Below are 26,629 nucleotides of genomic sequence, written 5' to 3'. Positions count from 1 at the left end.
CAAAAATCAAAAAACGTCAAGGACGAGCTGGAAGAACTTGTTCACTATCGAATCAAAAGTGAGTACAAGTTTTATTTCAATGGACTTTTACTTTATTTATTTTTCAGATATTTTTGACGGAGGAATTTTGCCGTCAATGCCTAGAACAGTGAAACAGGCGATCAACTACTACAAAACATGCATTGACGAAGGTAACATATTATATTCTAGACCGAGTTGAGATAATTAATAATAATCAAAATAATTTCAGACAGCCAGAATAAACATGGGCTGGAGCAAATGTTCAGGAAGATCGAAAAGATAGGGCTGCCACGAATACATAAACTGGAGGAAGAGCCGGAAATCGTTAAAACACCATGGCCCGAGGTTTTAATTCGAGGAGACAAAATAACTGGCAAAACACCGTTCTTCACCATTGATATCGAACAGAACAACGGAACAAGTTATTTGACGGTTGTTTTAATTTTATAGGTTTTTATTAAATTAATTAATAATTTGTGATTCAGATGGACGTTCAAGAAAAAGAATTTACCGAAGAGATGTTTACGGCAGTCTTCGAAACGCTCAACCAGCACGTAAATATTATTTTGAAAATTCCCTTTCTTGATAAGAAATTCATTTGTCTACACAGTTTAGTACTCCAGTAATTGAAACCAAGATAGCAGATCGAGAACTCTTTGCATTTCAATCTAAGATGTCGGAACTTCGCTATGGTGTAAATGATCGAGTTTGGATGAGTGTGGATGAACTGCAGAAATTAGCCTATGGCAGAATACCGGTACGAAGTAAAAAATCTGATATATATAATTGCTACTTAAATCGTCATTAGTTTGACTGGAAAAGTTTCCTGACGATCTACTTGGAAGACACCTTTTTGAATTTCGACCTGGAGAATGACAAAATCCTTGTCAAAAGTAGAGAAAATGTAAAATCGCTGTTTGATTTGCTGAAGATGACGCCTCCTGTGGTGATAGGTATTTAATTTCACATTTTCTTTGAAAAGTATTTCTATTCTTTAAAAAAATCCAGACTTCTACACCTGGTTTTTCTATCTCTACGCGATGGCTCCATACTCAACGACTCTCTTTCGAAACAAATTCTACGAGATCGACCCTCCCTTCAACACGAATCCTGTGACAGAAGGCACGAGGGTGTGGTGCAGCAGGCAGGCCCGCAACCTTTTCCCGGACGCAATCAGCTATGAATACCTGATAAAATACTTTGACATGGAAAGAAAGCCAAAGGTTTGTCTCTTTAGTGAATTTTAAATGTAGTCACATGAATTTTCTCCTTTATAGACAGAGGTGATGATGGAAGACATTCACCAGGCGTTCATCCAGCTGATCAAAGGTCTAGACTGGATGGACGAACAGACCAAAAATTTGGCCCAGAAAAAACTTAATGCTCTCAAGCAGAATGTTGGATATCCGAATTGGTTGTTCGTTCCAGGAGCTCTTGACGAACAAAACTATTTTGTAAAATTAAAATATTATCTATTTTAACTGAAACTAATTAAAGATTAATGCAGCTTAAGGATGTCAATGGTTACTGGCTGACCATGAATTTGAAAGTAAATATTGCGCTCAGCAAAAAATTCGATGCGTATAAAATCGGTACACATTGGACAGGCTTGTCCAATATTGAAGTGGATGTTATTTATAAAGATAGCAGAGTCGTGACCTGTAAGTTTTTCTACATTTAAACACAAAATCAATGAATCCGAAATTATCTATAGACGTTCCTGCTGGAATTCTTCAACCTCCCTACACTGGAAATGGGCTTGCGTAAGTTAAAATATAGGCTTCATTACAATTTTCGAAATAAATTTATAAAAAAAACAGATCTCTGGATTACGGATCGCTTGGAGTGGTCATAGGGCAGGAGTTCACACACCGCTTCGAAATTGATGGTAAGTTTTCAACTCTTAAACTCACTTTTTTCTAGTATAAAACCTATCATGCAGGTCGTGCTGTCGACTCATTCGGCAAGAAAAAAGGTTGGTGGTCAGAAGAAAGCGGGGAAAAATTCGAGGAGCGCGTCCAGTGCATGAAAGACCAATTCGACAAACTCAACTTTGAAGACGATGTTACGGTGAGATAAAATGTCCCGATATTTTTATAAATTTTAAAATTTTCTTCCAGATGAGCGGTAATAAAACCTTCAAGGAAAACATCGCCGACCACGGAGGCCTGCGCGAGGCTCTATTTGCCTACGACCTTTTGAAACATCGCCAGACGAACAACAGCCTCCCAGACCCTGAACCTCACCTGCCAGGTCTCACTAACTACTCGCACAAGCAACTATTCTTCCTGGGCTTTGCCAATGTGAGTTATTAAATTCTTATTATTCAAATAATTTTAGAGATTTTTCTTTCTGAAGTTGTGGTGTCAAAATAAATCTCCGTACAGTACAAGCACAAGCAAAAGGTACAACCCTGGTCGTCATAGGGTCATGGGCACCCTTTTAAACGTCAAGGAATTTTCTGCAGTGTGGAAATGCCCTGCTGGATCGAAAATGAATCCAGTCGACAAGTGCATTATCTGGTAGATGTCACAAAATGAATAATTTTCATTTTTTATGCTCCATTAATTCTGTAGTAAATATTTCTATATTGTTATTTCGAGGACTGCCAAAACAAAATACTCTGCTCTTTTCTGTGTTCAATAAAATATTGGATGGTTCAAGCAAAAATATATTTTTATTTAGTGCTGAATGAATTTTGTATTTATCCCTATATAGTAGCTTGACCTTGAAACACTGTACAATGATATCCTTATGCCCAGTGTTGCCATTTTCCTTCAAGGTTGCGTTGCCGAGATCCACCCCATGGTGGAAGCGTGGGGTATGCGCACCACGCCCCCCTTAGGGTGGCGAGAAGTGCGCAATCTTGCCCGCCATATTGTATTCCCGCAATCACGCGCCCTCTTCGCCGGCCAATTTCAGCTGTTTCAGCGCCGGAAATTTGGTTTCATACACATCAAATATTAAGCCATAATATATGGTATTTTTTTTTATTACCGAAAATCCTGGTGCCCTTTTTTACAATTTTAGATCCCGCCGTTATGCAGAAAAATTGAGAATATAATTTTAAATTAAATGCTGAAATTGAAAATTTATTTTAAAATACAAACGGACATTGAAAAATTAACAAATATTTCAAATAAAGAGGAAAAAATCATTTTTAAAGTGTCGCATTTACGTATTTTTTGGGTAAAAAGTTAAAGAGCTTGCCACTACGAGGACTTACACAAATATTGTTAAAATGTTTCAAATGTTTAACGACCAAATTAAAAAATTAATTAAAGAACTAATTTGAAACTGTAACAACTGATTTTTTGCGCAAAGCAAGAATTTTTTGGTGTAGAAATTCTGTAAATTTCACATTTTCAAATGGATACGTTGCTGGAAAGAACATATCTCATTAATAAACATAAAAAATCTTGATATTGTGAGCATTACAATTTGACAATAATTTTTGCAAATAAAAGACACCAAACGCGTTGGTTTTAATATTTAAATTTTTACTTTGACAGTCAGGGTCACGTCAGGGTTGCATCCTGAACGTCGGAATGGTCCTATTTAGTTACCCTCAGGATGGACTACACAAATTTGATGCCATCATTTCCAATTACATGTGATCGGCTTCGAAATGGTTTTTAAACCGCAAATTCAAAATTTCACGGGCCCTGAACTTGAAAATACCAAAGTGGGCTTACTTCCTGAAATATTAAAATTTCTGTAAAACGTCCCAAAAGAAAGATATTCCGTCCATTAAACTATCACATTCGCATGGAGTTATTAATCTATTTAATTTAATAGTTTAATTAAAAAGTCGAACTTTCACTTCTTTATTGACTGCACAAATTGTCGATTTTCTTTGACATTCAATAAAAAATATTTTAAAAACATAATTCCCCATTACCTTAATGTTCTTTTAACTGACATTTCAGTAACGAGCAAAACACGTCAGTGTTTCGTTTATTTAAAACAAGAGCACTTCTAAAAGAAATGCATTTCCCATAGAGAAGCTTTGAGAGTCGGCTCGGCAAAATGCAGAACGTGTTCAGTGTTGAATCAAAAAATGTAAGTACCAGTTTGAAATTTGATTCTGTCTTTATAATTTGACATGATTTGATTTAGGGGAAGAAAATGCGCCAATCGGGCATCAGGTTAGTATAAAACACTCTTAATTTTAAACTTAATGAACTCTAAATTTACAAAAATAGCCGGCTTATCATTTTGCTTGTGGTCTTGGTCCTGATGTTTGCGGTGATTTCTGCAATCTTGATCATCGAATTGAACAAACAAGGTGAGGAATTTATTTCTTTTAAAAATATATAAAATCCTAATATCATTTTCAGTTCCTGGAAAAATCGAGGAAAAGGTCCAAACCAATGTTTGCACGTCGGACGAATGCATCTATTCAGGTAAATATAATTTAATGTTATAAAATTGGTGTTATATTGAGCCATTTTCAGCCAGCAGCATTATTTCATCCATGGATTCAAGTGTCGATCCCTGTGACGATTTTTACATGTTTGCTTGCGGCGGATACATCGAGACTCACCCAAATTCGGGAAAAGAATCATCAAACGACGGTGGGGGTAACAAGCTGGAAGAAATTGTTCACTATCGAATCAAAAGTAAGTACAAGTTTTATTTCAATGGACTTGTACTTAATTTTTATTTTCCAGAAATCTTTAACGAAGGAATTTCACCTTCAATGCCTGAAACCGTGAAACAGACGATTGACTACTACGACAAATGCATTGACGAAGGTAACATTCTAGTCCGAGTTGAGAGAATTAATAGTATTTATTAATTAATATAAATTTAAGACACGCACAATAAGATTGGGCTGGAGCTAGTGTTCAGGAAGCTCGAATCGATGGGGTTGCCAAGAATACATCCAATGCAAAAACTGGAGTTCAACCACAAAATCGATATTATTACTCCGTGGCCCAAGGTCTTGATTCGAGGAGACAAAATAACTGGCAAAACTCCGTTCTTTTCCATTGAAATTGAACTGAAGAACGGAAAAAGATATTTGGCGGTAGATTTCGATTTTATTTGCATTTATTAAATCAATTTACAATTTTTTATTCAGTGCAAAAATCAAGAGCAAGTATTTGATAGGTGGATATTTGAGACTTTCTTCAAAACGCTCAACAGTCACGTAAATAATATTTTTAATAATCCTTAATTAAGTGATAAGAATATCTTTTGCCCAAACAGTTTAAGAAGGATGTAATTAAAGTCAATGTAGCACATCATGAACTTATCGACTTTCAAGATAAGCTGTCGAAATTTCAATTCAATGATCAAGGTCAAACTTGGATGAGTGTGGCTGAACTGCAGAAGTTGACGGATGAAAATGTTACACTGGTTTGAAATTTAAACAAATCTGGGATATAATTGTTAATTAAATCCTTTACAGTTTGACTGGAACGAGTTCCTGACGAGCTACTTGGAAGACTCCATTTTTATGTTCAACCTGGAGAAGGACAAAATCCTTGTAAAAAATAACGTAAAACATCTGTTTGATTTGCTGAAGAACACGTCCGCTCTGGTGTTAGGTATTTAATTTCATATTTTCATCAAGACGATTATTTCAATTAATTGTGAAAAAACGGTAGATTTCCACAACTGGTTCTTCTATTTCTTCTCGATGGCTCCTTACTCAACGACTCGCTTTCGAGATAGATACGATAAGGTGGACCTTTTCCCCGACATCTCCGGTCCTAATCCAAAAGACACGAAGGAGAGGTGCATCGGGAAGGCCCGCGACCTTTTCCCGGACGCAATCACATATGCATACCTGAGTAAATACTTTGACGTGGAAAGAAAGCAAAAGGTTTGTTTTTGTAGTGAATTTATTCTATTTGTTTGAATGAATTTTCTCCTTCAGACGGAGGCGATGGTAAATGACATTCACCAGGCATTCATCCAGCTGATCAAAGGTCTAGACTGGATGGACGAACCAACTAAAACAATCGCCCTGGAAAAACTTGATGCTGTCCAGGCGAATGTTGGATATCCGAATTGGTTGTTCGTTCCAGGAGCTCTTGACGAGCGAAACATCTTTGTAAATTTATAAAAAATTTATTTAAATTCAATCTAATTATAATTTAATTTAGATTAAGGATGTCAAAGGAGACTGGCTTACCATGAATTTGGAAAAAGACATTGTGCTTACCAAAAAATTCGCTATAAAGAAATACTTCTCACACTGGACAGGCTTATCCAGTACTGTAGTGGATGTTCAATATGGGGAAGACGTCGTGATTTGTAAGTTGTTCAACAATTATCGACAAAATTGTTATATCCAGAATTTCTATAGACATTCCTGCAGGAATTCTTCAACCTCCCTACACCGGAAACGGGCTTGCGTACGTTTAAATAGGCTTAATTATAATTTTCATAATAAATTGATAAATAAAAAAACAGATCTCTGGATTACGCATCGCTTGCAACAATCATAGGGCAGGATTTCACGCATGAATTCGAAATTGACGGTAAATTTTCAACTCTCAAAATCATATTTTTCATTTAAAATCTATCATGCAGGTCGAATTATCGAAACAAACGGAAATAAAAATTGGTGGTCAAAAGAAACCGAGAAAAAATTCACTGAGCGCGTCCATTGCATGATCAACCAACTAATCAAATTAATCTACCCTGATCTAAAACCCAGCGTTAAGGTGAGATAAAATTAGCACGAAATTTTTGAAAATTAAAAAATTTTCCTCCAGCTGAACGGCACTTTGCCCGTCAGTGAAAACTACGCCGACCACGGAGGCCTGCGTGAAGCTCTAATCGTCTACGACCTGTTGAAATATCGCCAGACGCACAACGGCACTCACGTCCTCCCTGACCCTGAGCCTTACCTGCCAGGTCTCACTGGCTACTCGCACAAGCAACTTTTCTTCCTGCGCTATGCCAATGTGAGCGAATAATTCTTATTTTTTAAATTATTTTATAAACTTTTCTTTTTGAAGATGTGGTGTAAAAATGAAGCTCCAAGCGAAAGGTTCAACCCTGCTCGTCATAGGGTCCTAGGCACCCTGATAAACAGCAAGCACTTTGCTGAAGCGTGGAAATGCCCTGCTGGATCGAAAATGAATCCGGTTGACAAGTGCATCCTCTGGTAGACGTTTTTTTATTCTGTTCGCTGCCATAATTAATTAAAACGTGTTTTTAATGTTTCTTCGAGGACTGCTAATTACAAATTACTCTGTTATTCTCTGAATGAAATAAAGAAAACTTTTAACGGTCCAAGTAAAAATTTTAAAATGTTTTTAATTTTCACTTCATTTAATTACCTTAAAAATGTTTTTAAGCATTTTTAAATGCATTATATTTACGCCTGCAGAATTTTGAACTAGGCATTTTGCCCGAGACGCATGCACAGCGCGTTGCCTTCTTATTTATTGGATTTTCTCTTCAATGGATTCGAATAAACTTATTAATATAAAAATTATAATACATATAGGAAGAATCATTACATTGCTCGTCAAACAAAATATATAACGTGTTAAATATATATTTTTAAGCATCAAATCGTTGTGGGACAATCAAATTAGAACGAATCTCGCAATTTAAAGTTATTTAAACCACAAATAAAATCGTCTAAATGAGCCAAAACCATCTAGAACCGACTAAAACCTGTATAAAATCGCCAAATATTTCAAAAACATAATTTTCTTTTGCCGTGAAAAATATTCCAAACAAAATTTGAACTGTGATGGGTGAAAGCCCAATGAAACGACACCAAACTTGACAATTTTGGGCATTTTTTCGCAGTCTGACCCTCAGGATCGTGCCAGGGTAAGAACCCGAGGGTCAGAATCGACCTTAGGAGGTTAAATTTCGATTTCCACAGTGCGTTGAAGTATACAAGACACGGAAAATCGATTTTTTGAATGATGAGCACATTTTCTAATTAAAGGTCATGCTCGGGAGAATGGATTCGATCCAGTTTCAAAACTTCAAACTTGTCTTCTAGCACGGTTGCATTTGCTTACCACCCGGTTTTTTTCACCACTGTTTTTAACGATTTTTACCACTCAATTTTTACCAATTTCTAGCGCAAGAAAGCAAGAAATGAATCTATTCCATTTTTCTTCACTGAAAATCTAAAATTTGCGGTCGGAGTGGACAAAATTTCCTCCACTGTGCAGATATTTTCTTTTAAATGGCCATTTTTCTGCCTCCTTTTCTCCAAAAATTTATCCCTGACAATTTTTCAAGTCGAGATTATAGGCTAATAATTAGAAAAAAGCATTGCATATTTTTTTAAAATGCGGGTTTTTTGCGACACTGTCTTTTAGAGATATTTAATGACCTGTCTCTTCTGATGCCCTTGTTCTAATTTTGCAGAAATAATCAGAACAGAGAGCTATCCTTTAATACTCTAATTAAAAATCGATTTAAAATCATAGAAATAATAAAAAAATCCTATTTTCACTGACAAGGAAAACGTCGTTAACGCGGCACTGCCTATTTTCACGTCAAAAAGTATATATAGATCACCACTCCGTCAGTAAGTTCAGATAATTTTGAGGCCTGCTGGAGCGCTTCAAAACTGGCGGAGACATAAAGTCAGCAAGATGCAGGAAATCGAAATTGAATCAAACGTAAGCTCTGTTCATTTTGATATTTTAACTTGATTTATTAATTCTCTCTAATCAAAAGGAGGAGAAAAAGAAACAGGATGGCTCCAGCAGCAGGTTAGTTTCTAAATAATTTGATTTAATGTTCTATTTTTAATTTTTTTCATTGTTAAATTAGTGTCGTCCCGGTTTTTCTGGTGGCCGGGGTTCTGATTTTGTTAGTGCTAGCCGTTCTGATGGGCTACGTTCTCGTCTCTGCAGCGAAGAAACCAGAACTCTGCTTGAGCAATGATTGCATCGCCTCAGGTATGTGTGTCGATTAATTTACGTTTAATATTAATATTTTAAGGAACATTAAACAGCTAACAGGATTATTTCCTCCATGAACAAGAGTGTCGATCCTTGTGACAATTTCTACGAGTTTGCGTGCGGTGGTTACATCGACTCTCACCCCATATCTGACACAGGAGCTTCAAGCCGCTTTGGCGACTTGGCGGAAGTAATAGATTACCGAGTGATGAGTGAGTAAACATTCTAATTACAGTGTGTTTTTCATCATTTCGTATTTTTAGGAATACTTGATGGCGGTATTTTCCCGTCAATGCCTGAAACGGTTAAGCAAGTGATCGATTACTACCACAAATGCATCGACAAGGGTATAAATTAACCAGAAAATAACTTAAAATGACTGCTTAATTTTAGACACGCTGAAAACAATCGGGGTGGAACCGATGTTGAAGAATATCGAATCTCTCGGCCTGCCTAAAATCCCCCTGCAGAACACCAAAGCGAGCAAACCTTCTCCCTGGCCTCAGGTTCTGATCAAGGGAGACAAACTTACAGCCAGAACTCCGTTCTTTAGAGTCAGCATTGACCAGCAGAACAAAACATCTCGTCACTTAACGGTTCGATTACACTGTTAAAAACGTTAAATTTGAAAATAGTTGAGTATTTTTTTATGTAGCTGGAATATGAAAGGCAGCCAATTAAAGAAGATATGTTCAAGAGAATGTTGCAAGCACTCAACCGAGAAGTAAGATAAAAATTAATATTCTGCCAATTTATTTGGAATTTGTTTTTGTACCAGCTCGAGAAAGGCGAAATTGACGCCAAGAAAGCAGCTAAGAAACTTTTCGACCTGGACGATAGGTTGAACAATACGATTTTTAGTAGAGAAGACACTAAACCTGCCGAAACCTGGGTGACTGTCGCTGAACTTCAAGATATGACTGATAGACTCATGGCCAACAAAGATTCAATCAAGGTTTACAATTTACCAATAATCAATTCACAAATAAGTAAATCCATGTACATACAGTTCGACTGGGAAAAATTCCTAACGAGCTACTTGGAAGACTCTATTTTCGAATTCGACCTCAAGAAGGATAAAATCCACGTCATTGCCCCAAATGCCACCATGGAAGTTTTCAACATTTTGTACGACACTCCTCCAGAGCAATTAGGTGAGGATTGTCAGTTATTTTGAATTATATTTCTAATTTATTTTCATCAGAACTTTACATGTGGTTCTTCTACTTTGACCTAATGGTGCCTTTCACCACACCGGACCTGCGTGATGCATTCTACGTGATCAGAAAAGAATCTGTTGGTGGCCACTGGAAGCTGAGGTGCAGCTACATGGCCCGCCAAGTGTTCCACAACGCCGTCAGCTACGAATACCTTACCAGATACTTTGACAACAAAACAGTGGAAAAGGTTGGATACTTTCAGAGAGACAAGCCGAACGCCTTCTTAAATATACAGGCATAGGGGGAATAACATTGAATCCACCAGGATTCAACCGGGATTCCACCTAGATCCACCGGAATTGGCAAATGGGTGGTACCAATGAGCAAAAACCGATTTTTTTTGCAGATCATTGAATATTAATCGAAAAAATTTAATCAATTGCGAAGGTAAACACTCAAATAATCATCGCCGAGGATTTTTCGAGCGGGGATTTTTATGCTGTTTCCAAATTGGGAGTTTTTAAAACCGGTTTAATGTGTTTCTTCGATTATAAATCGATAGACCAACGCAACAATCGGTTTTTAACTCATCTGGGTATCAACCAGAGTCTTGCCTAGGATAAAATTGACCTTCGGGCGTATTATTTTTGTCTCTTTTTTTAATTAAATATTATTATGTCCCTTTTAGACGGAGGTGATGGTGCATGACATTCACGATGCGTTTGCCCAGCTGATCAAAGGTCTCGACTGGATGGACGAACAAACCAAAAATTACGCCCTGGAAAAACTTGATGCTATCAAGCCGAATGTTGGATATCCGAAATGGTTCTTTGTTCCTGGAGCTCTGGACGAACGAAACTTCTTTGTAAATTTGTAATAATTTATTTGAATTCAATCTAACTAAAATTTAATTTAGATTAAGGATGTCAGAGGAGACTGGCTGAAGATGAACCTCAATAAATTTGTTGTGACCTTCAAAAAATACGACGATTTCCGTTTCAATGACACAGATTGGCTCGGCATTTCAAAGATTGTGGTCAATGCTTTTTATACAAATAGTTTAGTCGGAATTTGTAAGTAAAAAAACAACTCATTAACTATTTAATTTATTGAAACAAAATTACCAGACCTTCCTGCTGGAATTTTGGACGCTCCCTTTACTACGAATGGACTTCCGTAAGTTTAAATTCATTAAAATTTATATTTTTCTAAAAAAAAATGGAGCAGATCTTTGAATTACGGAGCGATTGGAGCGGTCATTGGGCACGAGTTCACGCACGGCTTCGACAATCACGGTAAGTTAATTTTAAATAAACTTTGGGTTTATTTCGAAATTTGTTTAACTCTCACAGGCCATACTATTGACAAACATGGTAAGAAGAACAATTGGTGGTCAAACGAAACCCTGGCAAAATTCGATGAGCGCGTCCAGTGCATGATCGACCAATACAACAAATTCCACTTCCCTGAAATTGGACCCAACGTTACGGTGAGATGAAATAAACCCTATTTAAAAAAATTATAAATATTTCCTTAGTTGAATGGCACTCAAACCATCAATGAAAACATCGCAGACAACGGAGGAATGCGTGAAGCTCTAATCGCCTACGACATGTTCAAATACCGCCAGACGCACGACGGCTCTGACGTCCTCCCCGACCCTGAGCCTTACCTGCCAGGTCTTTCGGAATACTCGCACAAGCAACTGTTCTTCCTTGGCTTTGGCAACGTCAGTTGATTTATTAAGAGTTTGCGATTGTTTTCATGAATTTGTTTTTAGATGTGGTGCAAAAATACATCGCCAAACTATTTGGAAAGAATTATGAAAATAGATGTGCACAGCCCTGGTCGTGAAAGGGTCCTGGGCACTCTTGCCAACACAAAGGAGTTCGCTGAGGCGTGGAAATGCCCTGAAGGATCGAAAATGAATCCGGCCGACAAGTGCATCGTTTGGTAAAGAAGAGCCAGTTAATTGTAGCAATTTTTGAAACAAAATAAAACTGATGCTTTAACCTTTGAAATTTTTATGCTTTTTTATTTATTAAATGGTTAAATTCCTGATTTTTGTTCTTGTTTACATATTGGCAATGATTAAAATATGTATTCGTACAACATAATGATGACGATGAAGCATGTGGAATTATAATTGAATGATTTTATAGTTAAAAACCGTCTTTGACGAAGTTTCTGAGCCCACCAATCGATTCCTGAGGGTCGAATTAGTTAAAATTGATATTTTTCCGACCAAAAAGTCGAGCACGACGTGCGAACCTTTTTTCCCGCCAAAACAATATATGAATGCGAGAATTGCGCATGCGTCACAGCTGGATGGATCGTTAAAGCAACTTACCCAGTTAGAAATCCATTAATAATTAACGACCCGGGCCTTAATATATTTTTGCTGATAAGTAAGAAAGCGTATACAGACCACTACTTAGATAAATTTGAGGCCTGTAGTGCTTCAAGACTGGGCCGCAGAAAAGAGTTTGTAAGATGGAAGAAATTGAAATGCAATCAAAGGTAAGATTAAAGAATTATTTTATTTCGATATTCAATTCTTTTTTAAGGAGAGGGAGAAAAAGGGAGAAAATAGCCAAAGTGGCAGTAGCAGGTTAGTTCATAATTAATAATTTGTTACGCTTTAGTTAAGGTGTTTATATTTGAAATAGGCTCATCCTAATTGTGCTAGGGGTTATATTTCTGGCCTTGTCAGTGGGAGTGATTCTCCTGGGCTATTCTCTCTACTCACAATCAGAGAGTGAGTTGATTATTAATATTTAATTTTAAAATGCTGACAATTTAAATTAATTATCAGGTACTGAGGTGAAGCCAAAGCTCTGCTTGACTGATGAATGCATCGCTTCAGGTCAGTTTTTCCATAACTAGCATTCAGTGTCCAATTAAACATTTTTTATCAGCCGACAGGATTGTTACCTCCATGAACACGAGTGTTGACCCTTGCGACGATTTCTACGAGTTTGCATGTGGCGGTTACGTTGAAACACACCCAATTTCTGATTATGGGTACTCAGACCGGTTCGCGGAGCTAGCAGAAATTATATCTTATCGTGTCATACGTGAGGAAAATACATCCAATAAAATTACTGCCTCTAAATGAATTTTTTCAGGCATATTTGATCAAGGAATTTTGCCGTCAATGCCTGAGACAGTTAAGCAAGCGATAGAATACTACGAAAAATGCATTGACGAGGGTAAATTAACGAGATAATAACAAGAATTAAAAGAATAACACACTCAATTTCAGACACTCAGAATAAAATTGGAGTGGAGCCAATGTTGAAGCATATCGAATCTCTCGGTCTGCCCAGAGTCCCTATTCAGAACGGCACCGCAATCGAACCTTCTCCCTGGCCCCAGGTCCTGATCAAGGGAGACAAGCTTATAGCCAAAAATCCATTCTTTTTAATCAGATTTGAACAGTTTAATGAAACAACTCATCACTTAACGGTTTAATTAGTGTATTCAGTCTTAGAAATTTGAAAATATTATTGTATTATTTTATAGTTAGAAGCTTCAGGCCCTTTATTCGATGAAATCATGTTTTGGACACTTTTGGAAACGCTCAATGACCATGTAAGATATTAAATTTATTTTCAACTTCAATATTTTATCCGTGCAAACAGCTCCAGGGAAATAGGGTAGACGCCAAGCGGGCAACTAAGGAGCTTTTTGAATTTTACTTCAAGGTGATTCTAGCGAGAAACGATCATCCATCCAAATCTACTGAAAATTTGATGACCGTCGCTGAACTTCAGGCTCAGACAGATGTAAACATCACCAACGATGATCCAAACCGGGTAAAATATCGCTAAATATGTTAAATTATATATAAACTAATCTGGAAAACAGTTTGACTGGTCAGAATTCCTGACAAGCTACTTGGAAGAATCGGTATTGAAATTCGATATTAAGAAAGATAAAATCCTCGTGAGAAATCCACAAGCGGTCAAAGAAACATTCAAACTTTTGTACAGTACGCCTCCAGAAACAATAGGTGAGAATTTTCAGCCCTAAATAAACAATTCTTCTTAATATAAAATTATTATTTATAGAACTCTACACGTGGTTCTACTATTTCTATTTAATGGCGCCGTTCACAACGCCAGACTTGTATGATGCGTACGTTGCAACAAATATTTACAGTGGAAAGGTTGGTGCACCACCGAGAAACCTAAAGAAAAGGTGCAGCTACTTTGCCCGCGGAATTTTCCACAACGCCATCAGCCACGAATACCTCGAAAGATATTTTGATAAAGAAAGAAAGCAAAAGGTCTGGCTTAAATTAATTTCGTTTAAATTATTTTAAAGTTTATTTATTAGACGGAGGTAATAGTGGAAGACATTCACCAGGCGTTTGTCCAACTGGTCAAAGGTCTCGACTGGATGGACGAAAAGACCAAAAAATACGCCCTGGAAAAGATTGAAGCTGTCAAGCCGAATATTGGATATCCGAAATGGTTCTTTGTTCCTGGAGCTCTGGACGAACGAAACTTCTTTGTGAATTTTAATTAAAAAATAATTTAATTCGATCTAATTAAAATACAATTCAGATTAAGGATGTCAGAGGAGACTGGCTGACGATGAACATCAACAAATTTGTTGTAGCCTACAAAAAAATCGATCCCTACAAATTCAAAAACGAAACCAATTGGTTAGACATATCTAAAATTGAAGTAAATGCATTTTATTATGACGATTTCGTTTCCATTTGTAAGTTGAAGACAATTTACTTTTTACTTTTAATCTATTCAAACCAAATAAGACCTTCCCGCTGGAGTTCTTCAAGCACCTTTCGCCGGAAACGGGCTTGCGTAAGTTGAAAGATGTTTAAGCTAATATATTTTTTTAATCCTTTTAAACAGATCTCTGAATTACGGAGCGATTGGAGCGATCATTGGTCACGAATTTACGCACGGTTTCGACAAAAATGGTGAATTTTATTCCTTTTTAACCAAATTTTTAATAATATTTATTACGCAGGACAAAAATATGATAAGAATGGTAAATTGAACAATTGGTGGTCGAAAGAAACCAAAGAAAACTTCGATGAACGCGTCCAGTGCATGATCGACCAATACAGCAAATTCCACTTCCCTGAACTTGGGCCCGATGCTAAGGTGACATAATAATGTGTACCCAAAATTTTTTAAAATGAAAATTTTCGTATCAGCTGGACGGCGAAAAAACCGCCAAAGAAAACATCGCAGACAACGGAGGCATGCGTGAAGCTCTATTCGCCTACGATCTGTTCAAGTTACGCCAGGTTGGCAATGAACAAATGGAGTGCGCTGAACTCCACGACCTTCAGCCTGACCTGCCAGGTCTCACCAACTACACGCACAAACAACTCTTCTTCCTCGGCTATGCAAATGTGAGTGCAATAAATTTCCTATTTTAATTTTTATTAATTCTGTTTGTTTCTAAAGATGTTGTGTCAAAACCCATCGCCATATGTTTTTAAGTGGATAATATCAAGGAGCGAGCGCAGCCCTGGTCGTGAAAGGGTCCTGGGCACTCTTTCCAACACCAAGGAGTTCGCTGAAGCGTGGAAATGTCCTGCTGGTTCGAAAATGAACCCTGCTGATAGATGTATTGTTTGGTAAAAAATAAAAACTAGATTTGGACTCAGAAATACTTGTCTGGAGAATTGTTTGTGATTTATTTTCAAACAAAGTTAATGGGTCTGCATTCTAAAATTATAAATTGCAGTTTAATATTATAAAATGAATCCAAGGAGAAATGCATCGTTTGGTAACGATTCTGTTAAAAAAAACTATATATAGTTCATATGTACAATTATTGTCGATGCCAAATCTTGGGTTCTTAATCATTAGAATTGCAAAAATTTCATAACTTTCACTACCGAACATATATGTTTAGGCATATTTAACGGTCGATGAAAAATATTTTTAAAATATTTAGGTCAGAATTTACGCAATATAAAGACAATCGCTTCTATAATAAATTCATTTTACGTAGAGACGCTTCGAAAGTCGGCTCAGCGAATGCAACAATTCAGGTAAAAATTTGTTAAATATTATAATATATAGGTGTAAAATTAAAAAAATTTCAGCGAATAGAATTATTTCATTTATGGATCCAAATGTCGATCCCTGTGATGATTTTTACGAGTTTGCTGCGCGAGGCTCTAATCGCCTAAACCTGTTCAAAAATCACTAGATGCATAACGTCAACGGCACTGACCCTGAGTAGCCTTACCTGCCAGGTCTCACCGGCTACTCGCACAAGCAACTTTTCTTCCTGGGCGTTGCAAATGTGAGTGAATTAATTCTTATTTTTCAAATTATATTTAAGTTTGCTCTTCTTTCTGTCTAAAGATGTGGTGTGAAAAGAAATCGCGGAACAGTTTAAGGAAAAGTTTAAAAAACCCGCCCAGCCCTGGTCGTGAAAGGATCCTGGGCACCCTGGCCACCACAAAATCTACATTTACATAGCTCTTGGGGATAATAATAGAACATATCTCGTGTTAAGTTTGCATTAAGCATTTGCCAGTTGTTATTATTTCAAATTAAAAAAAACGCATAACAATATTTCAGATAGTCTTAATTTCGCATGTCCAACTAAAAAGAGCTTCATGAAGCTTTGCGGTTCCAAAATGAATCCTGTTGATACGAGTGTAGAATGGTAGAGAGAGAAGATAAATAGGGCTGTGAATTTTAGACGGTTGACAATTTTTTTCTAAGCTTCAGATCATTGCGGGACGAATCATGCAATTTTAAGCTATTTAAACTACACTTAAACCCGTCTAAAATGGTCTAAAACCATATAAATAGTTAAGTTCGGCATGGAAAATTTTCCAAAAACATGATTTTCCTATGCCGTGAAAAATATTCATAACAAAATTAGAACTTTGATGGGTCAAAACCCAGTGAAACGACACCAAAATTGGCATTTTTGGGCATTTTTTCGCAATGCGACCCTCAGGGCCATGTCAGGGTAAGAACCTGAGGGTCGGGGTGTTCAATTTTGATCCCCAAAGTGCTTTGAGGTAAACAGGACACAGAAATCGATTGTTTAAATCACGGGTCCATTTTCTAATTAAAGGGCATGCTCGGGAGAACGGATTATTCGATCCACTTGCCACGAAACTGCCATTCTGAAAATTTGTTTACTTGCACAGAATTTCACTGGCTACAATTCCTCCATTTCCTAACTAGTACTTAATTAAAATATCAAATAATATCACTTCCAAATTTCCATGTCTTAAAATCCCGTCCAAATAATCGAGCGTTATTTTCTAATGAAACTGCTCGATTTAACTAAAAAAAACTAGTCAATCTAAATTTATCTGTAAATTGGCTGAATAATACAATTTAAACATGAATTTGTGTGAAATATACGTATAACAAAGAGATGTGAAGGAAACAATGAAAATTAGAACCGTCTAAATTAATAAAAAAACCGTCTAAAACCAACTAATTTCTTCCTACAAACAGTCTAAAAAAAGTCGACTATTTTAGCCAAAAAATCGGCTAAAATTCACAGTCCTAAAGATAAATAAAACCTGAGGAACTTGGCTAAAATGCACATTTGTCGTGTTTGGAAAGTCTTTGAGTTAATTAATTTAACATTTCATGTGTGAACAAATATTACCAACGATGAATTGTAATTTTCTACTTTCTCGTTTTTTTTAAATAATGTTTTTTAACCCGATAATCACCCTAGTTAGAAATCCATTAAAATTAATGGCCCCTAATATTATTGCTAGGGAGAAACCTCTAGCGTATATATATAGTTCAGCACTCTAACTGGAAATTCAGATAGTTTTGAAGCCTGTAGTGCTTCATGACTGGGCCACAGATTTGAGTTTTTAAGATGGAGGACATCGAAATGGAGTCAAAGGTAAGTTTTAATAATTATTTTATTTCGAAATTCAATTCTTTTTTAAGAAGAAAAAGGGAGATGCTAACCAAGTAGAAAAGAGCCAGTTAAGGAGTAGCAGGTTAGTTCATAATTAATAATTTGTTACGCTTTATTTAAGGATTTTATATATTTAAAATAGGCTCATCCTAATTGTGCTAGGGGTTATGATTCTGGCCTTGTCAGTGGGAGTGATTCTCCTGGGTTACTCTCTCTACTCAGAGAGTGAGTGGATTTTTAATATTTAAATTTAAAATTCTGACCATTTAAATTAATTATCAGGTACTGAGGGGAAGCCAAAGCTCTGCCTGACTGATGAATGCATCGCGTCAGGTCAGTTTTTCCATAACTAACCTTTAGTGTCCAATTAAACATTTTTTATCAGCCGACAGGATTGTTTCCTCCATGAACACGAGTGTTGACCCTTGCGACAATTTCTACGAGTTTGCTTGTGGCGGTTACGTCGACACTAACTCGAATTATGGAAATGGATTTGTAAACCGCTTTAATGAGCTAGGAGACCTTACATCTTATCGAGTCTTACGTGAGCAAAATTACGCTTTAAATATAATTAATCTCTATAAACACATGTATGTTTTTTAGGTATTTTCGACGAAGGAATTATTCCGTCAATGCCTGAGACAGTTAAGCAAGCGATAGAATACTACGAAAAATGCATTGACGAGGGTAAATTAACCAGATAATAATAACAAGAATTTAATTAATAACACACTCAATTTCAGACACACGGAATAAAATTGGAGTGGAGCCAATGTTGAAGCATATCGAATCTCTCGGCCTGCCCAGAGTCCCTATTCAGGACGGCACCGCAATCGAACCTTCTCCCTGGCCCCAGGTTCTGATGAAGGGAGACAAACTAATAGCCAAAACTCCTTTCTTTTTATTCAGATTTGAACAGTTTAACGAAACAACTCATTACTTAACGGTTGGATTAGTATAGTTTTAGAAATTTGAAAATATTATTATCGTCATATTTTTGTACAGTGGAGAGCATCAAGCCCTGCGTTCTATGAAGCCTTGTTTAAAATACTTTTGCAAACATTCAACGACCATGTAAGATTTTAAATTTATTTTGTTACTTCAATCTTTTCATCCGTGCACACAGCTTGAGGGAAATGGAGTGGATGCCAGGCGTGCAGCTAAGGAGCTGAATGATTTAGACCATAGGCTGCAAACGGCGAGATTGGTTTATCCCTCCGAAATGAATGAAAAGTTGATGACTGTCGCTGAACTTCAGGCTCAGTCAGATGTAAACGTTACCAGCAATGATCCAAACCGGGTAAAATATCACTAAAAGTGTTTAATTATATTTAAACTAATCTGGAAAACAGTTCGACTGGTCAGAATTCCTGACAAGCTACTTGGAAGAATCGGTATTGAAATTCGATATTAAGAAAGATAAAATCCTCGTGAAAAATCCACAAGTTATCAAAGACACTTTCGAAGTTTTGTACAACACTCCTCCCGAGACCATAGGTGAGAATCTCCATGTGTAAAAATAGTTTTGTTAAAATTATTATTTACAGAACTCTACACGTGGTTCTACTATTTCTATTCAATGGCGCCGTTCACCACGCCAGACTTGTATGAAGCGTACGTCGCAACAGACATTTACGCTAAACTATTCGGTGGACCACCAAGAAACCTGAAGAAAAGATGCAGCTACTTTGCCCGCGGCCTTTTCCACAACGCCATCAGCCACGAATACCTCGAAAGATATTTTGATAAAGAAAGAAAGGAAAAGGTCTGATTATGACATTCATTTCGTTTAAATTATTTTAAAGTTTATTTATTAGACGGAGGTGATGGTGCATGACATTCACGATGCGTTTACCCAGCTGATCAAAGGTCTCGACTGGATGGACGAAAAAACAAAAACATTCGCCCTGGAAAAGGTTGATGCTGTCAAGCCGAATATTGGATATCCGAAATGGTTCTTTGTTCCTGGAGCTCTGGACGAACGAAACTTCTTTGTAAATTTGTAACAACTTATATTTCAATTCAATCTAATTAAAATATAATTCAGATTAAGGATGTCAGAGGAGACTGGCTGACGATGAACATCAATAAATTTGTAGTTGCCTTCAAAAAACACGATCCCTACAAATTCAAAAACGATACAAATTGGCTTGGCATGTCTAAAATTGAAATAAATGCTTTTTATGTTCCCCAACTTGTCGCCGTTTGTAAGTTGAAGACAATTTTTTGAACTTTTAATCTATTCAAACCAAATTAATAGACTTTCCTGCTGGAATCCTACAAGCACCATTCGCCGGAAACGGACTTGCGTAAGTTAAAAGAAGTTTAAGCTTTTATTTTTTTTAATTTTTTAAACAGATCTCTGAATTACGGTGCGATTGGAGCGGTCATTGGTCACGAATTTACGCACGGTTTCGACAATAAAGGTTAAAGTTTATTTCTTTTTAACCACATTTTTTAACAATAATCATTACGCAGGGCATAAATATGATAAGAATGGTGAAAAAAACAATTGGTGGTCGAAAGAAACTAAAGAAAACTTCGATGAACGCGTCCAGTGCATGATCGACCAATACAGCAAATTCCACATCCCTGAACTTGGACCCGACGTGAAGGTAAAATTAAAAACAATACCCAAATTTTTAAAAAATAAAAATTTTCTTATCAGCTTGACGGCAAAAAAACCGCTAATGAAAACATCGCAGACAACGGAGGCATGCGTGAAGCTCTAATCGCCTACGATCTGTTCAAGTCACGCCAGGTTGGCAATGAAAAAAAGGGCACTGAAAAGCTCCACGACCTTCAGCCTGACCTGCCAGGTCTCGCCAACTACACGCACAAACAACTTTTCTTCCTCGGCTTTGCAAATGTGAGTGCATTAATTGTTTTATTTTGATTTTCTAATAATTATCTTTTTAAAGATGTGGTGTCAAAACCCATCGCCAGCTGTTTTGAACATTTTATTAAAATGGGACGTGCACAGCCCTGGTCGTGAAAGGGTCCTGGGCACTCTTTCCAACACCAAGGAGTTTGCCGACGCGTGGAATTGTCCTGCAGGTTCGAAAATGAACCCTGAAGACAAATGCGTTGTTTGGTAAAAAAAAAACAAGTAAAATTGGTCTCAGAAATACTTGTTTGGAGATTGTTCCATAATTCTTTGTGATTTGTTTTTTAATAAAGTTACTGGGTCTACAAATTTAACTCTTGCAGTTTAAGATTAAAATTAATCCTGTGGACAAGTGCCTCGTATTTGATAACGGTTCTGCTAAAGAAAAAAATTTAATATCGTTGTCGTTCTGTTGACACTTTTCGTCAAATCCTCCATCTTGAAATCACGACTGAAACTCTAAGATAACGAATGTTTTCTTGTTTTTCTCATATCGGTAAATGATTGAATTTCTTTTTACTGACTGGAATAATAGACCATTAGTTTGTTAACCATAAATGCCTTAGGGAAAATGTAAATAAATGAGCAATTGACCAGTTGCATAAAACCTTAGTTATATTGAAGCTGCCAACAGATGATGGCGCAACCACAGACTTTCTTATAAATTTTGTTTTAAGCGGTTTGAAGGCATTTTCGCTGCGATTTCAGACTCAATATAGCTATTTTCCTTTTTCTTAATTAATTTGCTATTTTTTGACGTGCTGAAAACCAAAATCGGTTCAGCCATTCGCCGTAGAAACGTTGGAAAAGATTTTTTTATTTCAAAAAATAGTTTTTCACGACTCTACGGCGATTGGCTGAACCGATTTTGGTTTTCAGCACGTCAAAAATTAGCAAATTAATTGAAGAATGCACAGAAGCTAGATTGAGTCTGAAATCGCAGCGGAAGTGCCTTAAAATCGAAAGTATACGGTGGCGCCATCTGTTGGCGGCTTCGAACACTTAGGGTTTATGCAACTGGTGAATTAAGGTATTTAAAAAGACTGAAAATATTGACACACAAGCTTGGTTATTTTATTTGGCAAATAACCTTTTTTAAATTATGTAAGAAAACACCATTCTTTTGGTTATAAAAATCAAATATCTGCATAAAGTTTTTCAAGACTAGAAAAAACAAACAATTTTCCTCTCCGGGCACAAACAAATCGAAACTGCACTCGATCGAGATTAAAGCCCAGGCCGGTCCGCGTGTGTGTGTGTACAGTACACTCTCAACAACAAAGTTAGCAATTTGCTTTGTGCGCTTGGAAGGGCGAAAGAAGGAAGCGCGGCTCTTTGAGAGCGAGCGACTCGTGTGTATGTGTGTTTTCTTCCCTCGGGGACGCGCGTGTCGCATTAATTCCATTCCGTCTGCGCGCATCTTTTTGTCCTCCTCTGCTCTGCTCTGATATGGAAATGCCAAATTGAATTCCACGCGCGCACCAGACATTATATTTTCGCTATGTGCCGATAAAATATGGCCGAGTGTCTTGTTTTGCAAGACGTGTGTGCATTAATATTTACGCCCACTGCTGCATCACTCATCCATAAATACATGAGTGTGTACTCGACAGAAAACGCGTCTCGCGCGTCAAACTGGGTCGCTAGACTTTTCTTTCTTTATTTTCAGAGGCAGAACTGGTTGGAAAAATATTTCTGTTTGGTTTTTTGTACTTAAAAATAAAGAAAATGCAATAACTTGCGAATGAACAGCGCCGCCATGTTTGTTTTATGAAGTGACGCCACTGACGTCACGTCCGCCATCTTGGATTATATGTATTTTTATTATATTCCGACTTCTTAATTAATTTTATTAGATTTTTGTGCTCCTTTCAGGAGTTAAAGACATTTCGCAAACGCGCGCGTTTTAATTCAAACTAGTTTCCAATCGAGTGTGCCCGGCCGGCGCGGCGGCGCTGATAAATTACTAGTTGTGCGGTCGCGAGTCAAGCGTGAAATTGTGCCATCCTCCGCTCGTTATTTATTCTGCTGTGCAAATTCGCAGCAATTGCACTTTATTGAAATTTATGGCGGTGCTGCTCGCTCTGCTAATGCTGACTTTTATTACCGGCCAACTAGACGTGCAAAGATAATCATGGAAACACGGCCGAGACTCACGGAACGCAGCACGCAGAGATTAATTTTTAGCTCTGCTCTTTGTGCCGGGGAAAATCGGACGGAAATTGCTGTAAATATGCTCGCCTGCCTGCCTGCCTGCAATCAGCAAAGTGGAATGTTTCATAAATTTCGCGCTCGGATGATGATTTCGAATTCCGACGTTTTGTTAAATGAAATGCTGCTTTTTTCGCATTGTAATTAATAAATGATTCATCGCAATGAGCTTCCTCCAGGCAAGTAGAGCGGGAAATATTCGATTAATTGCGGGAATGCGATCAATTTCTCTCTTCCGAAGCGGTAAACCCATTTTTCTGTGCTAAAATTAATAATTCACGGAAGAATTCCAATATAAGTGTTAAGTTTCTAAATTTTCCCGCGAGTAAAGGACCACGCCCCTTTTTTAAAATTCCCGCGAATTATCCCGTTGAGAAATAAACCGATTCAGGTCAACTGGAAGACGAAAATAAGCCGTTTTCATTGAAAATTCCATAACATCCGCCATTTTGTGTGTATAGAAACGTTTAGGCACGAGCCTAAAAACAATTTTACGTTCCCGGATTCGATTTGCAAGGCATAGAAGGATCTCTTCTTAAAGGTCAGTCGAGGCAATCAGCAGACGAGAGCCGTGCGGCGGATGTTAATAAATACAAACAGAGAGAGAGAAGGGAGAGGAGCGAGATAGAGAGCATGCACAAACACTTTGCAGATGGATGTGCGTGTGTGCGTGGTATTCGGCGCGTTATTTACGGCCGGCGTCCCTCGGGGCTCGGACGGCGAGCCCATTAGAGCAACAGGCCCCTCGAGACGCCGAATTATCTGCAACTCTTCGCTACAATTCACAGCTAGAGAAGAAGAGGCAGCCGGAGAAATAGCTGACCAGAGGTTGCGGCTCGAAAATCAATCGGACCCTCGCTCGCTTCCAATCCAACTGCAGCAACCTGTTCAATATTTCATCCACTGCTGCAGTCTTTACGTGTAATTTTTGCTTTGGAGGCCTTTAAAAAGCTTTGAATCAGCTTTAATTTTTATAATTTCACGGCGGGAAAGTTACAAACAGAAAATTAAATTAGTTAGGAAAATTTATTATGAAAATAGCTTCAGATAAATGAATATTTTTGTTGTTATTTCTTTACTAACAGCTGATTGGCCCGGTAATTGGTGAATCGACCGTTAGATGGCACATCAGGCTATTGGAAATGTAACAAAATGCGCGGGAAATGAAATTATTGGGTCGGAACGCCCCTTTTTCGACGCTTATGATTGGCGGTTGGACTGTCTCCTGATTTACCTCCATTATTTCAACGCCATATTGAATTCCGACTGGCGGGAAAACCAACACAGATCGCAACCCGGCCCCCGGTGGGAATTACGCCTGCGCAGAAGGTTTTAAATTGGGTCACGCATGCGCAAAGATAAGTTTCAGCCTCCCTGTGAGATGAAGAAGCGATCTAAACATTCTGCGCATGCATAAGATGCGCACACGTTTACTGCGCAGCTTCAAAATGGGACAAATATTCATGCTGACTAATATTTTTGTTGTTATTTCTTTACTAACAGCTGATTAGCCCGGTAATTGGCGTTAAGATGGCACATCAGGTTTTAAGAAACGTAATAAAATTCACGGGAATAAAATTATTAGGTCGGCACGCCTCTTTTTCGACGCTTCTGATTGGCCGCTGAATTGTCTCCTGATTTTCCTCCATCATTTCGACGCCATATTGAATTCTGACCGGCGGGAACCAACACAAATCGCAACCCGGCCCCTGTTAAATTTAAAAAAATTATTTCTGACTCGAAAAATCAGCAGAGAAACGATGACAATTGGCAAAAACAATATAACGATAATTTCCCTGGGTGATTTAGAAAGGAGTGGCATGTGTGTGCGCGGTGTGGAGCCGAATTCCAACGGCCGCGAGTGGCAATTGACGATTTCGCTTGTGTTGGCGCGGCCGCGAGGCTCCTCTGGGAAATCGTGCGCGAGTGATTTTCAATATTTCAATGCGCCCGCGAGCCCGCTTGTCCGCCATTAGAATAATGCCCAGGCGAGAGGCAAGCAAGCGGGCGCATCAAACAACATCGAAATAATAAAACGGAACAACAAAAACTCCGTGGGGACGCTTTGTCCGCCAATTTTCAATCTCTCTCGCGAGTCCGACTGCGCACTAACGCGTCCGTTGTCCCCTAATTAGGTCAAATGCTGATTAAAATCAAATGAAATCCTTTTAAAATATTTGTAACTGGATTCGAGAAGGAAAATGCGGTTTCCAGCGCGAGTCGAGTTCAAACGAATGCGCGGAGATTTAATTTTAATAACGCAGCCGTGAGCAGCCGCAAGAATCTGTGCGCGCGTTCCATCTCGGGTGGAACAAACGAATTGGCTCGAGGCTGGAATGCTCGAAATGAAATTAAATAAACGCCCACTCGTCGCAGGCGGCCGGCATCGGGCGAATGTTTGCGGCCGGCTCAAATTATATTAAATCCGGACGAGAGAGTGATATGAAACGCATCGGAATCCAATATCGGCTAGCAACGCCGCGCATTTGCACCTAGGGATGTGCGGAGTAGTCCCTTCCTTTCATCCAGAGCCTTTTGTTTTAAATTCAGGACAAAAACTACAGCTGTAGAGAATTTATTAATTTTTTTTTTGTTGAGAAAAATGAAAATTTCGTTTAATGTACAACCTGACAGTGATAGTGAATTTCCCCACAAAATCCTTTAACAGAAATACAGATAAGGTTTTAAGGATCATGTGCAGCTAAAAAAATTTTTAGGTAGCGGTGTAAATTTTCGAGAAAATCGGCCTGAAAGTTAGCATTGTTTTAAATGGAGAATTCTCAAAGGAATTTTTTCAATCACGATTTTCACTGAATTTCCGCATTTCCCTAAAGAAAGAATCACTGCCAGATAGATCCTCAACGAGAGGATTCTAAATCAAGTGACAAAACAGGGTCAAGCGCTGGAAATTTCGGAGAAAACTGAAAAAATCATCTGATTGGCCAACAGAGGGGGCGTGGCACGCACTATCCCGCTTTTTTACAGAAGCCGGCATGATTTCACTTAATTATCTTTTTAATTTCATTTTCATCATCAGTAAAAAATGAAATTCTCGCACGTGGTAAGCATTTTAAACGTCCTCTAACGGCCAGTTGGAATTTTCAAACGAATTTAGTGGAAAAATGGTAAACTTGAGAAAAATTTGCTAAATAGGAAAAAAACTGGAAATTTAATCAGCTTTCTGACTTTAGGCAGTTTTTGGCGCTACTATCAACTGCCGAATTTTAATCAGGCCAAATACACATCCCTTTCGAAAATCTGCAATTTTTTAAAAAATAAAAAATAGCTTTCAAGACTCAAAAGTACAATTTTTTATCTTCTTACAATTAAATTTTCATAATTTTTCTCACCCCGGAAGCAATTAATTTCCTTTGCTTTAAAAAGAGGGCGTAACTGGTAAATTTTGAAATAATTGGAAATACAAAATCACTATCATATTCCACTTAAAATTAATTATAAATATATTAATTGACCAGTTACATAAACCCTTAGTGTTCGAAGCCGCCAACAGATGGCGCCACAGTAAACTTTCGTGATAAATTTAATTT

At 37.6% G+C, this 26,629-nt stretch overlaps 4 protein-coding genes across 4 annotated transcripts in view; 3 read left to right on the top strand and 1 right to left on the bottom strand.

Annotated features, from left to right (window-relative positions):
• The window catches only part of LOC135941856 (voltage-dependent calcium channel gamma-5 subunit-like), a 306,279-nt gene that overhangs the window by 124,735 nt on the left and 154,915 nt on the right, over positions 1–26,629 (bottom strand). The window lies entirely within an intron of this gene.
• LOC135942200 (endothelin-converting enzyme homolog) lies at positions 2,047–7,151 on the top strand. Its single transcript, XM_065488197.1, has 18 exons — positions 2,047–2,091; positions 2,142–2,324; positions 4,024–4,083; positions 4,141–4,169; positions 4,227–4,309; positions 4,362–4,427; positions 4,479–4,643; positions 4,695–4,778; positions 4,839–5,053; positions 5,108–5,176; positions 5,236–5,385; positions 5,438–5,576; positions 5,637–5,854; positions 5,909–6,085; positions 6,138–6,288; positions 6,568–6,701; positions 6,753–6,944; positions 6,999–7,151. Exons 1-18 carry the CDS (start codon positions 2,047–2,049, stop codon positions 7,149–7,151), a joined length of 2,313 nt encoding a protein of 770 aa, XP_065344269.1.
• On the top strand, positions 8,610–12,038 carry LOC135942198 (endothelin-converting enzyme homolog). Its single transcript, XM_065488196.1, has 15 exons — positions 8,610–8,636; positions 8,695–8,729; positions 8,791–8,918; positions 8,975–9,133; positions 9,185–9,268; positions 9,315–9,400; positions 9,700–9,920; positions 10,208–10,328; positions 10,770–10,946; positions 10,998–11,154; positions 11,203–11,257; positions 11,309–11,376; positions 11,434–11,570; positions 11,619–11,810; positions 11,862–12,038. The coding sequence occupies exons 1-15, from the start codon at positions 8,610–8,612 to the stop codon at positions 12,036–12,038; spliced, it is 1,824 nt and encodes a 607-aa protein (XP_065344268.1).
• LOC135942197 (neprilysin-11-like) lies at positions 17,939–21,081 on the top strand. The gene is made up of 17 exons (XM_065488195.1): positions 17,939–17,965; positions 18,013–18,065; positions 18,126–18,208; positions 18,266–18,316; positions 18,369–18,527; positions 18,587–18,670; positions 18,727–18,839; positions 19,110–19,283; positions 19,336–19,480; positions 19,531–19,748; positions 19,801–19,977; positions 20,031–20,190; positions 20,244–20,292; positions 20,342–20,409; positions 20,462–20,598; positions 20,652–20,852; positions 20,905–21,081. The coding sequence occupies exons 1-17, from the start codon at positions 17,939–17,941 to the stop codon at positions 21,079–21,081; spliced, it is 2,076 nt and encodes a 691-aa protein (XP_065344267.1).

The sequence above is a fragment of the Cloeon dipterum genome, chromosome 4 (genome assembly GCF_949628265.1).
Source record: "Cloeon dipterum chromosome 4, ieCloDipt1.1, whole genome shotgun sequence".
NCBI classification, from domain to species: Eukaryota; Metazoa; Arthropoda; class Insecta; order Ephemeroptera; family Baetidae; genus Cloeon; species Cloeon dipterum.
This window is presented reverse-complemented; position numbering and strand designations above follow the sequence as displayed.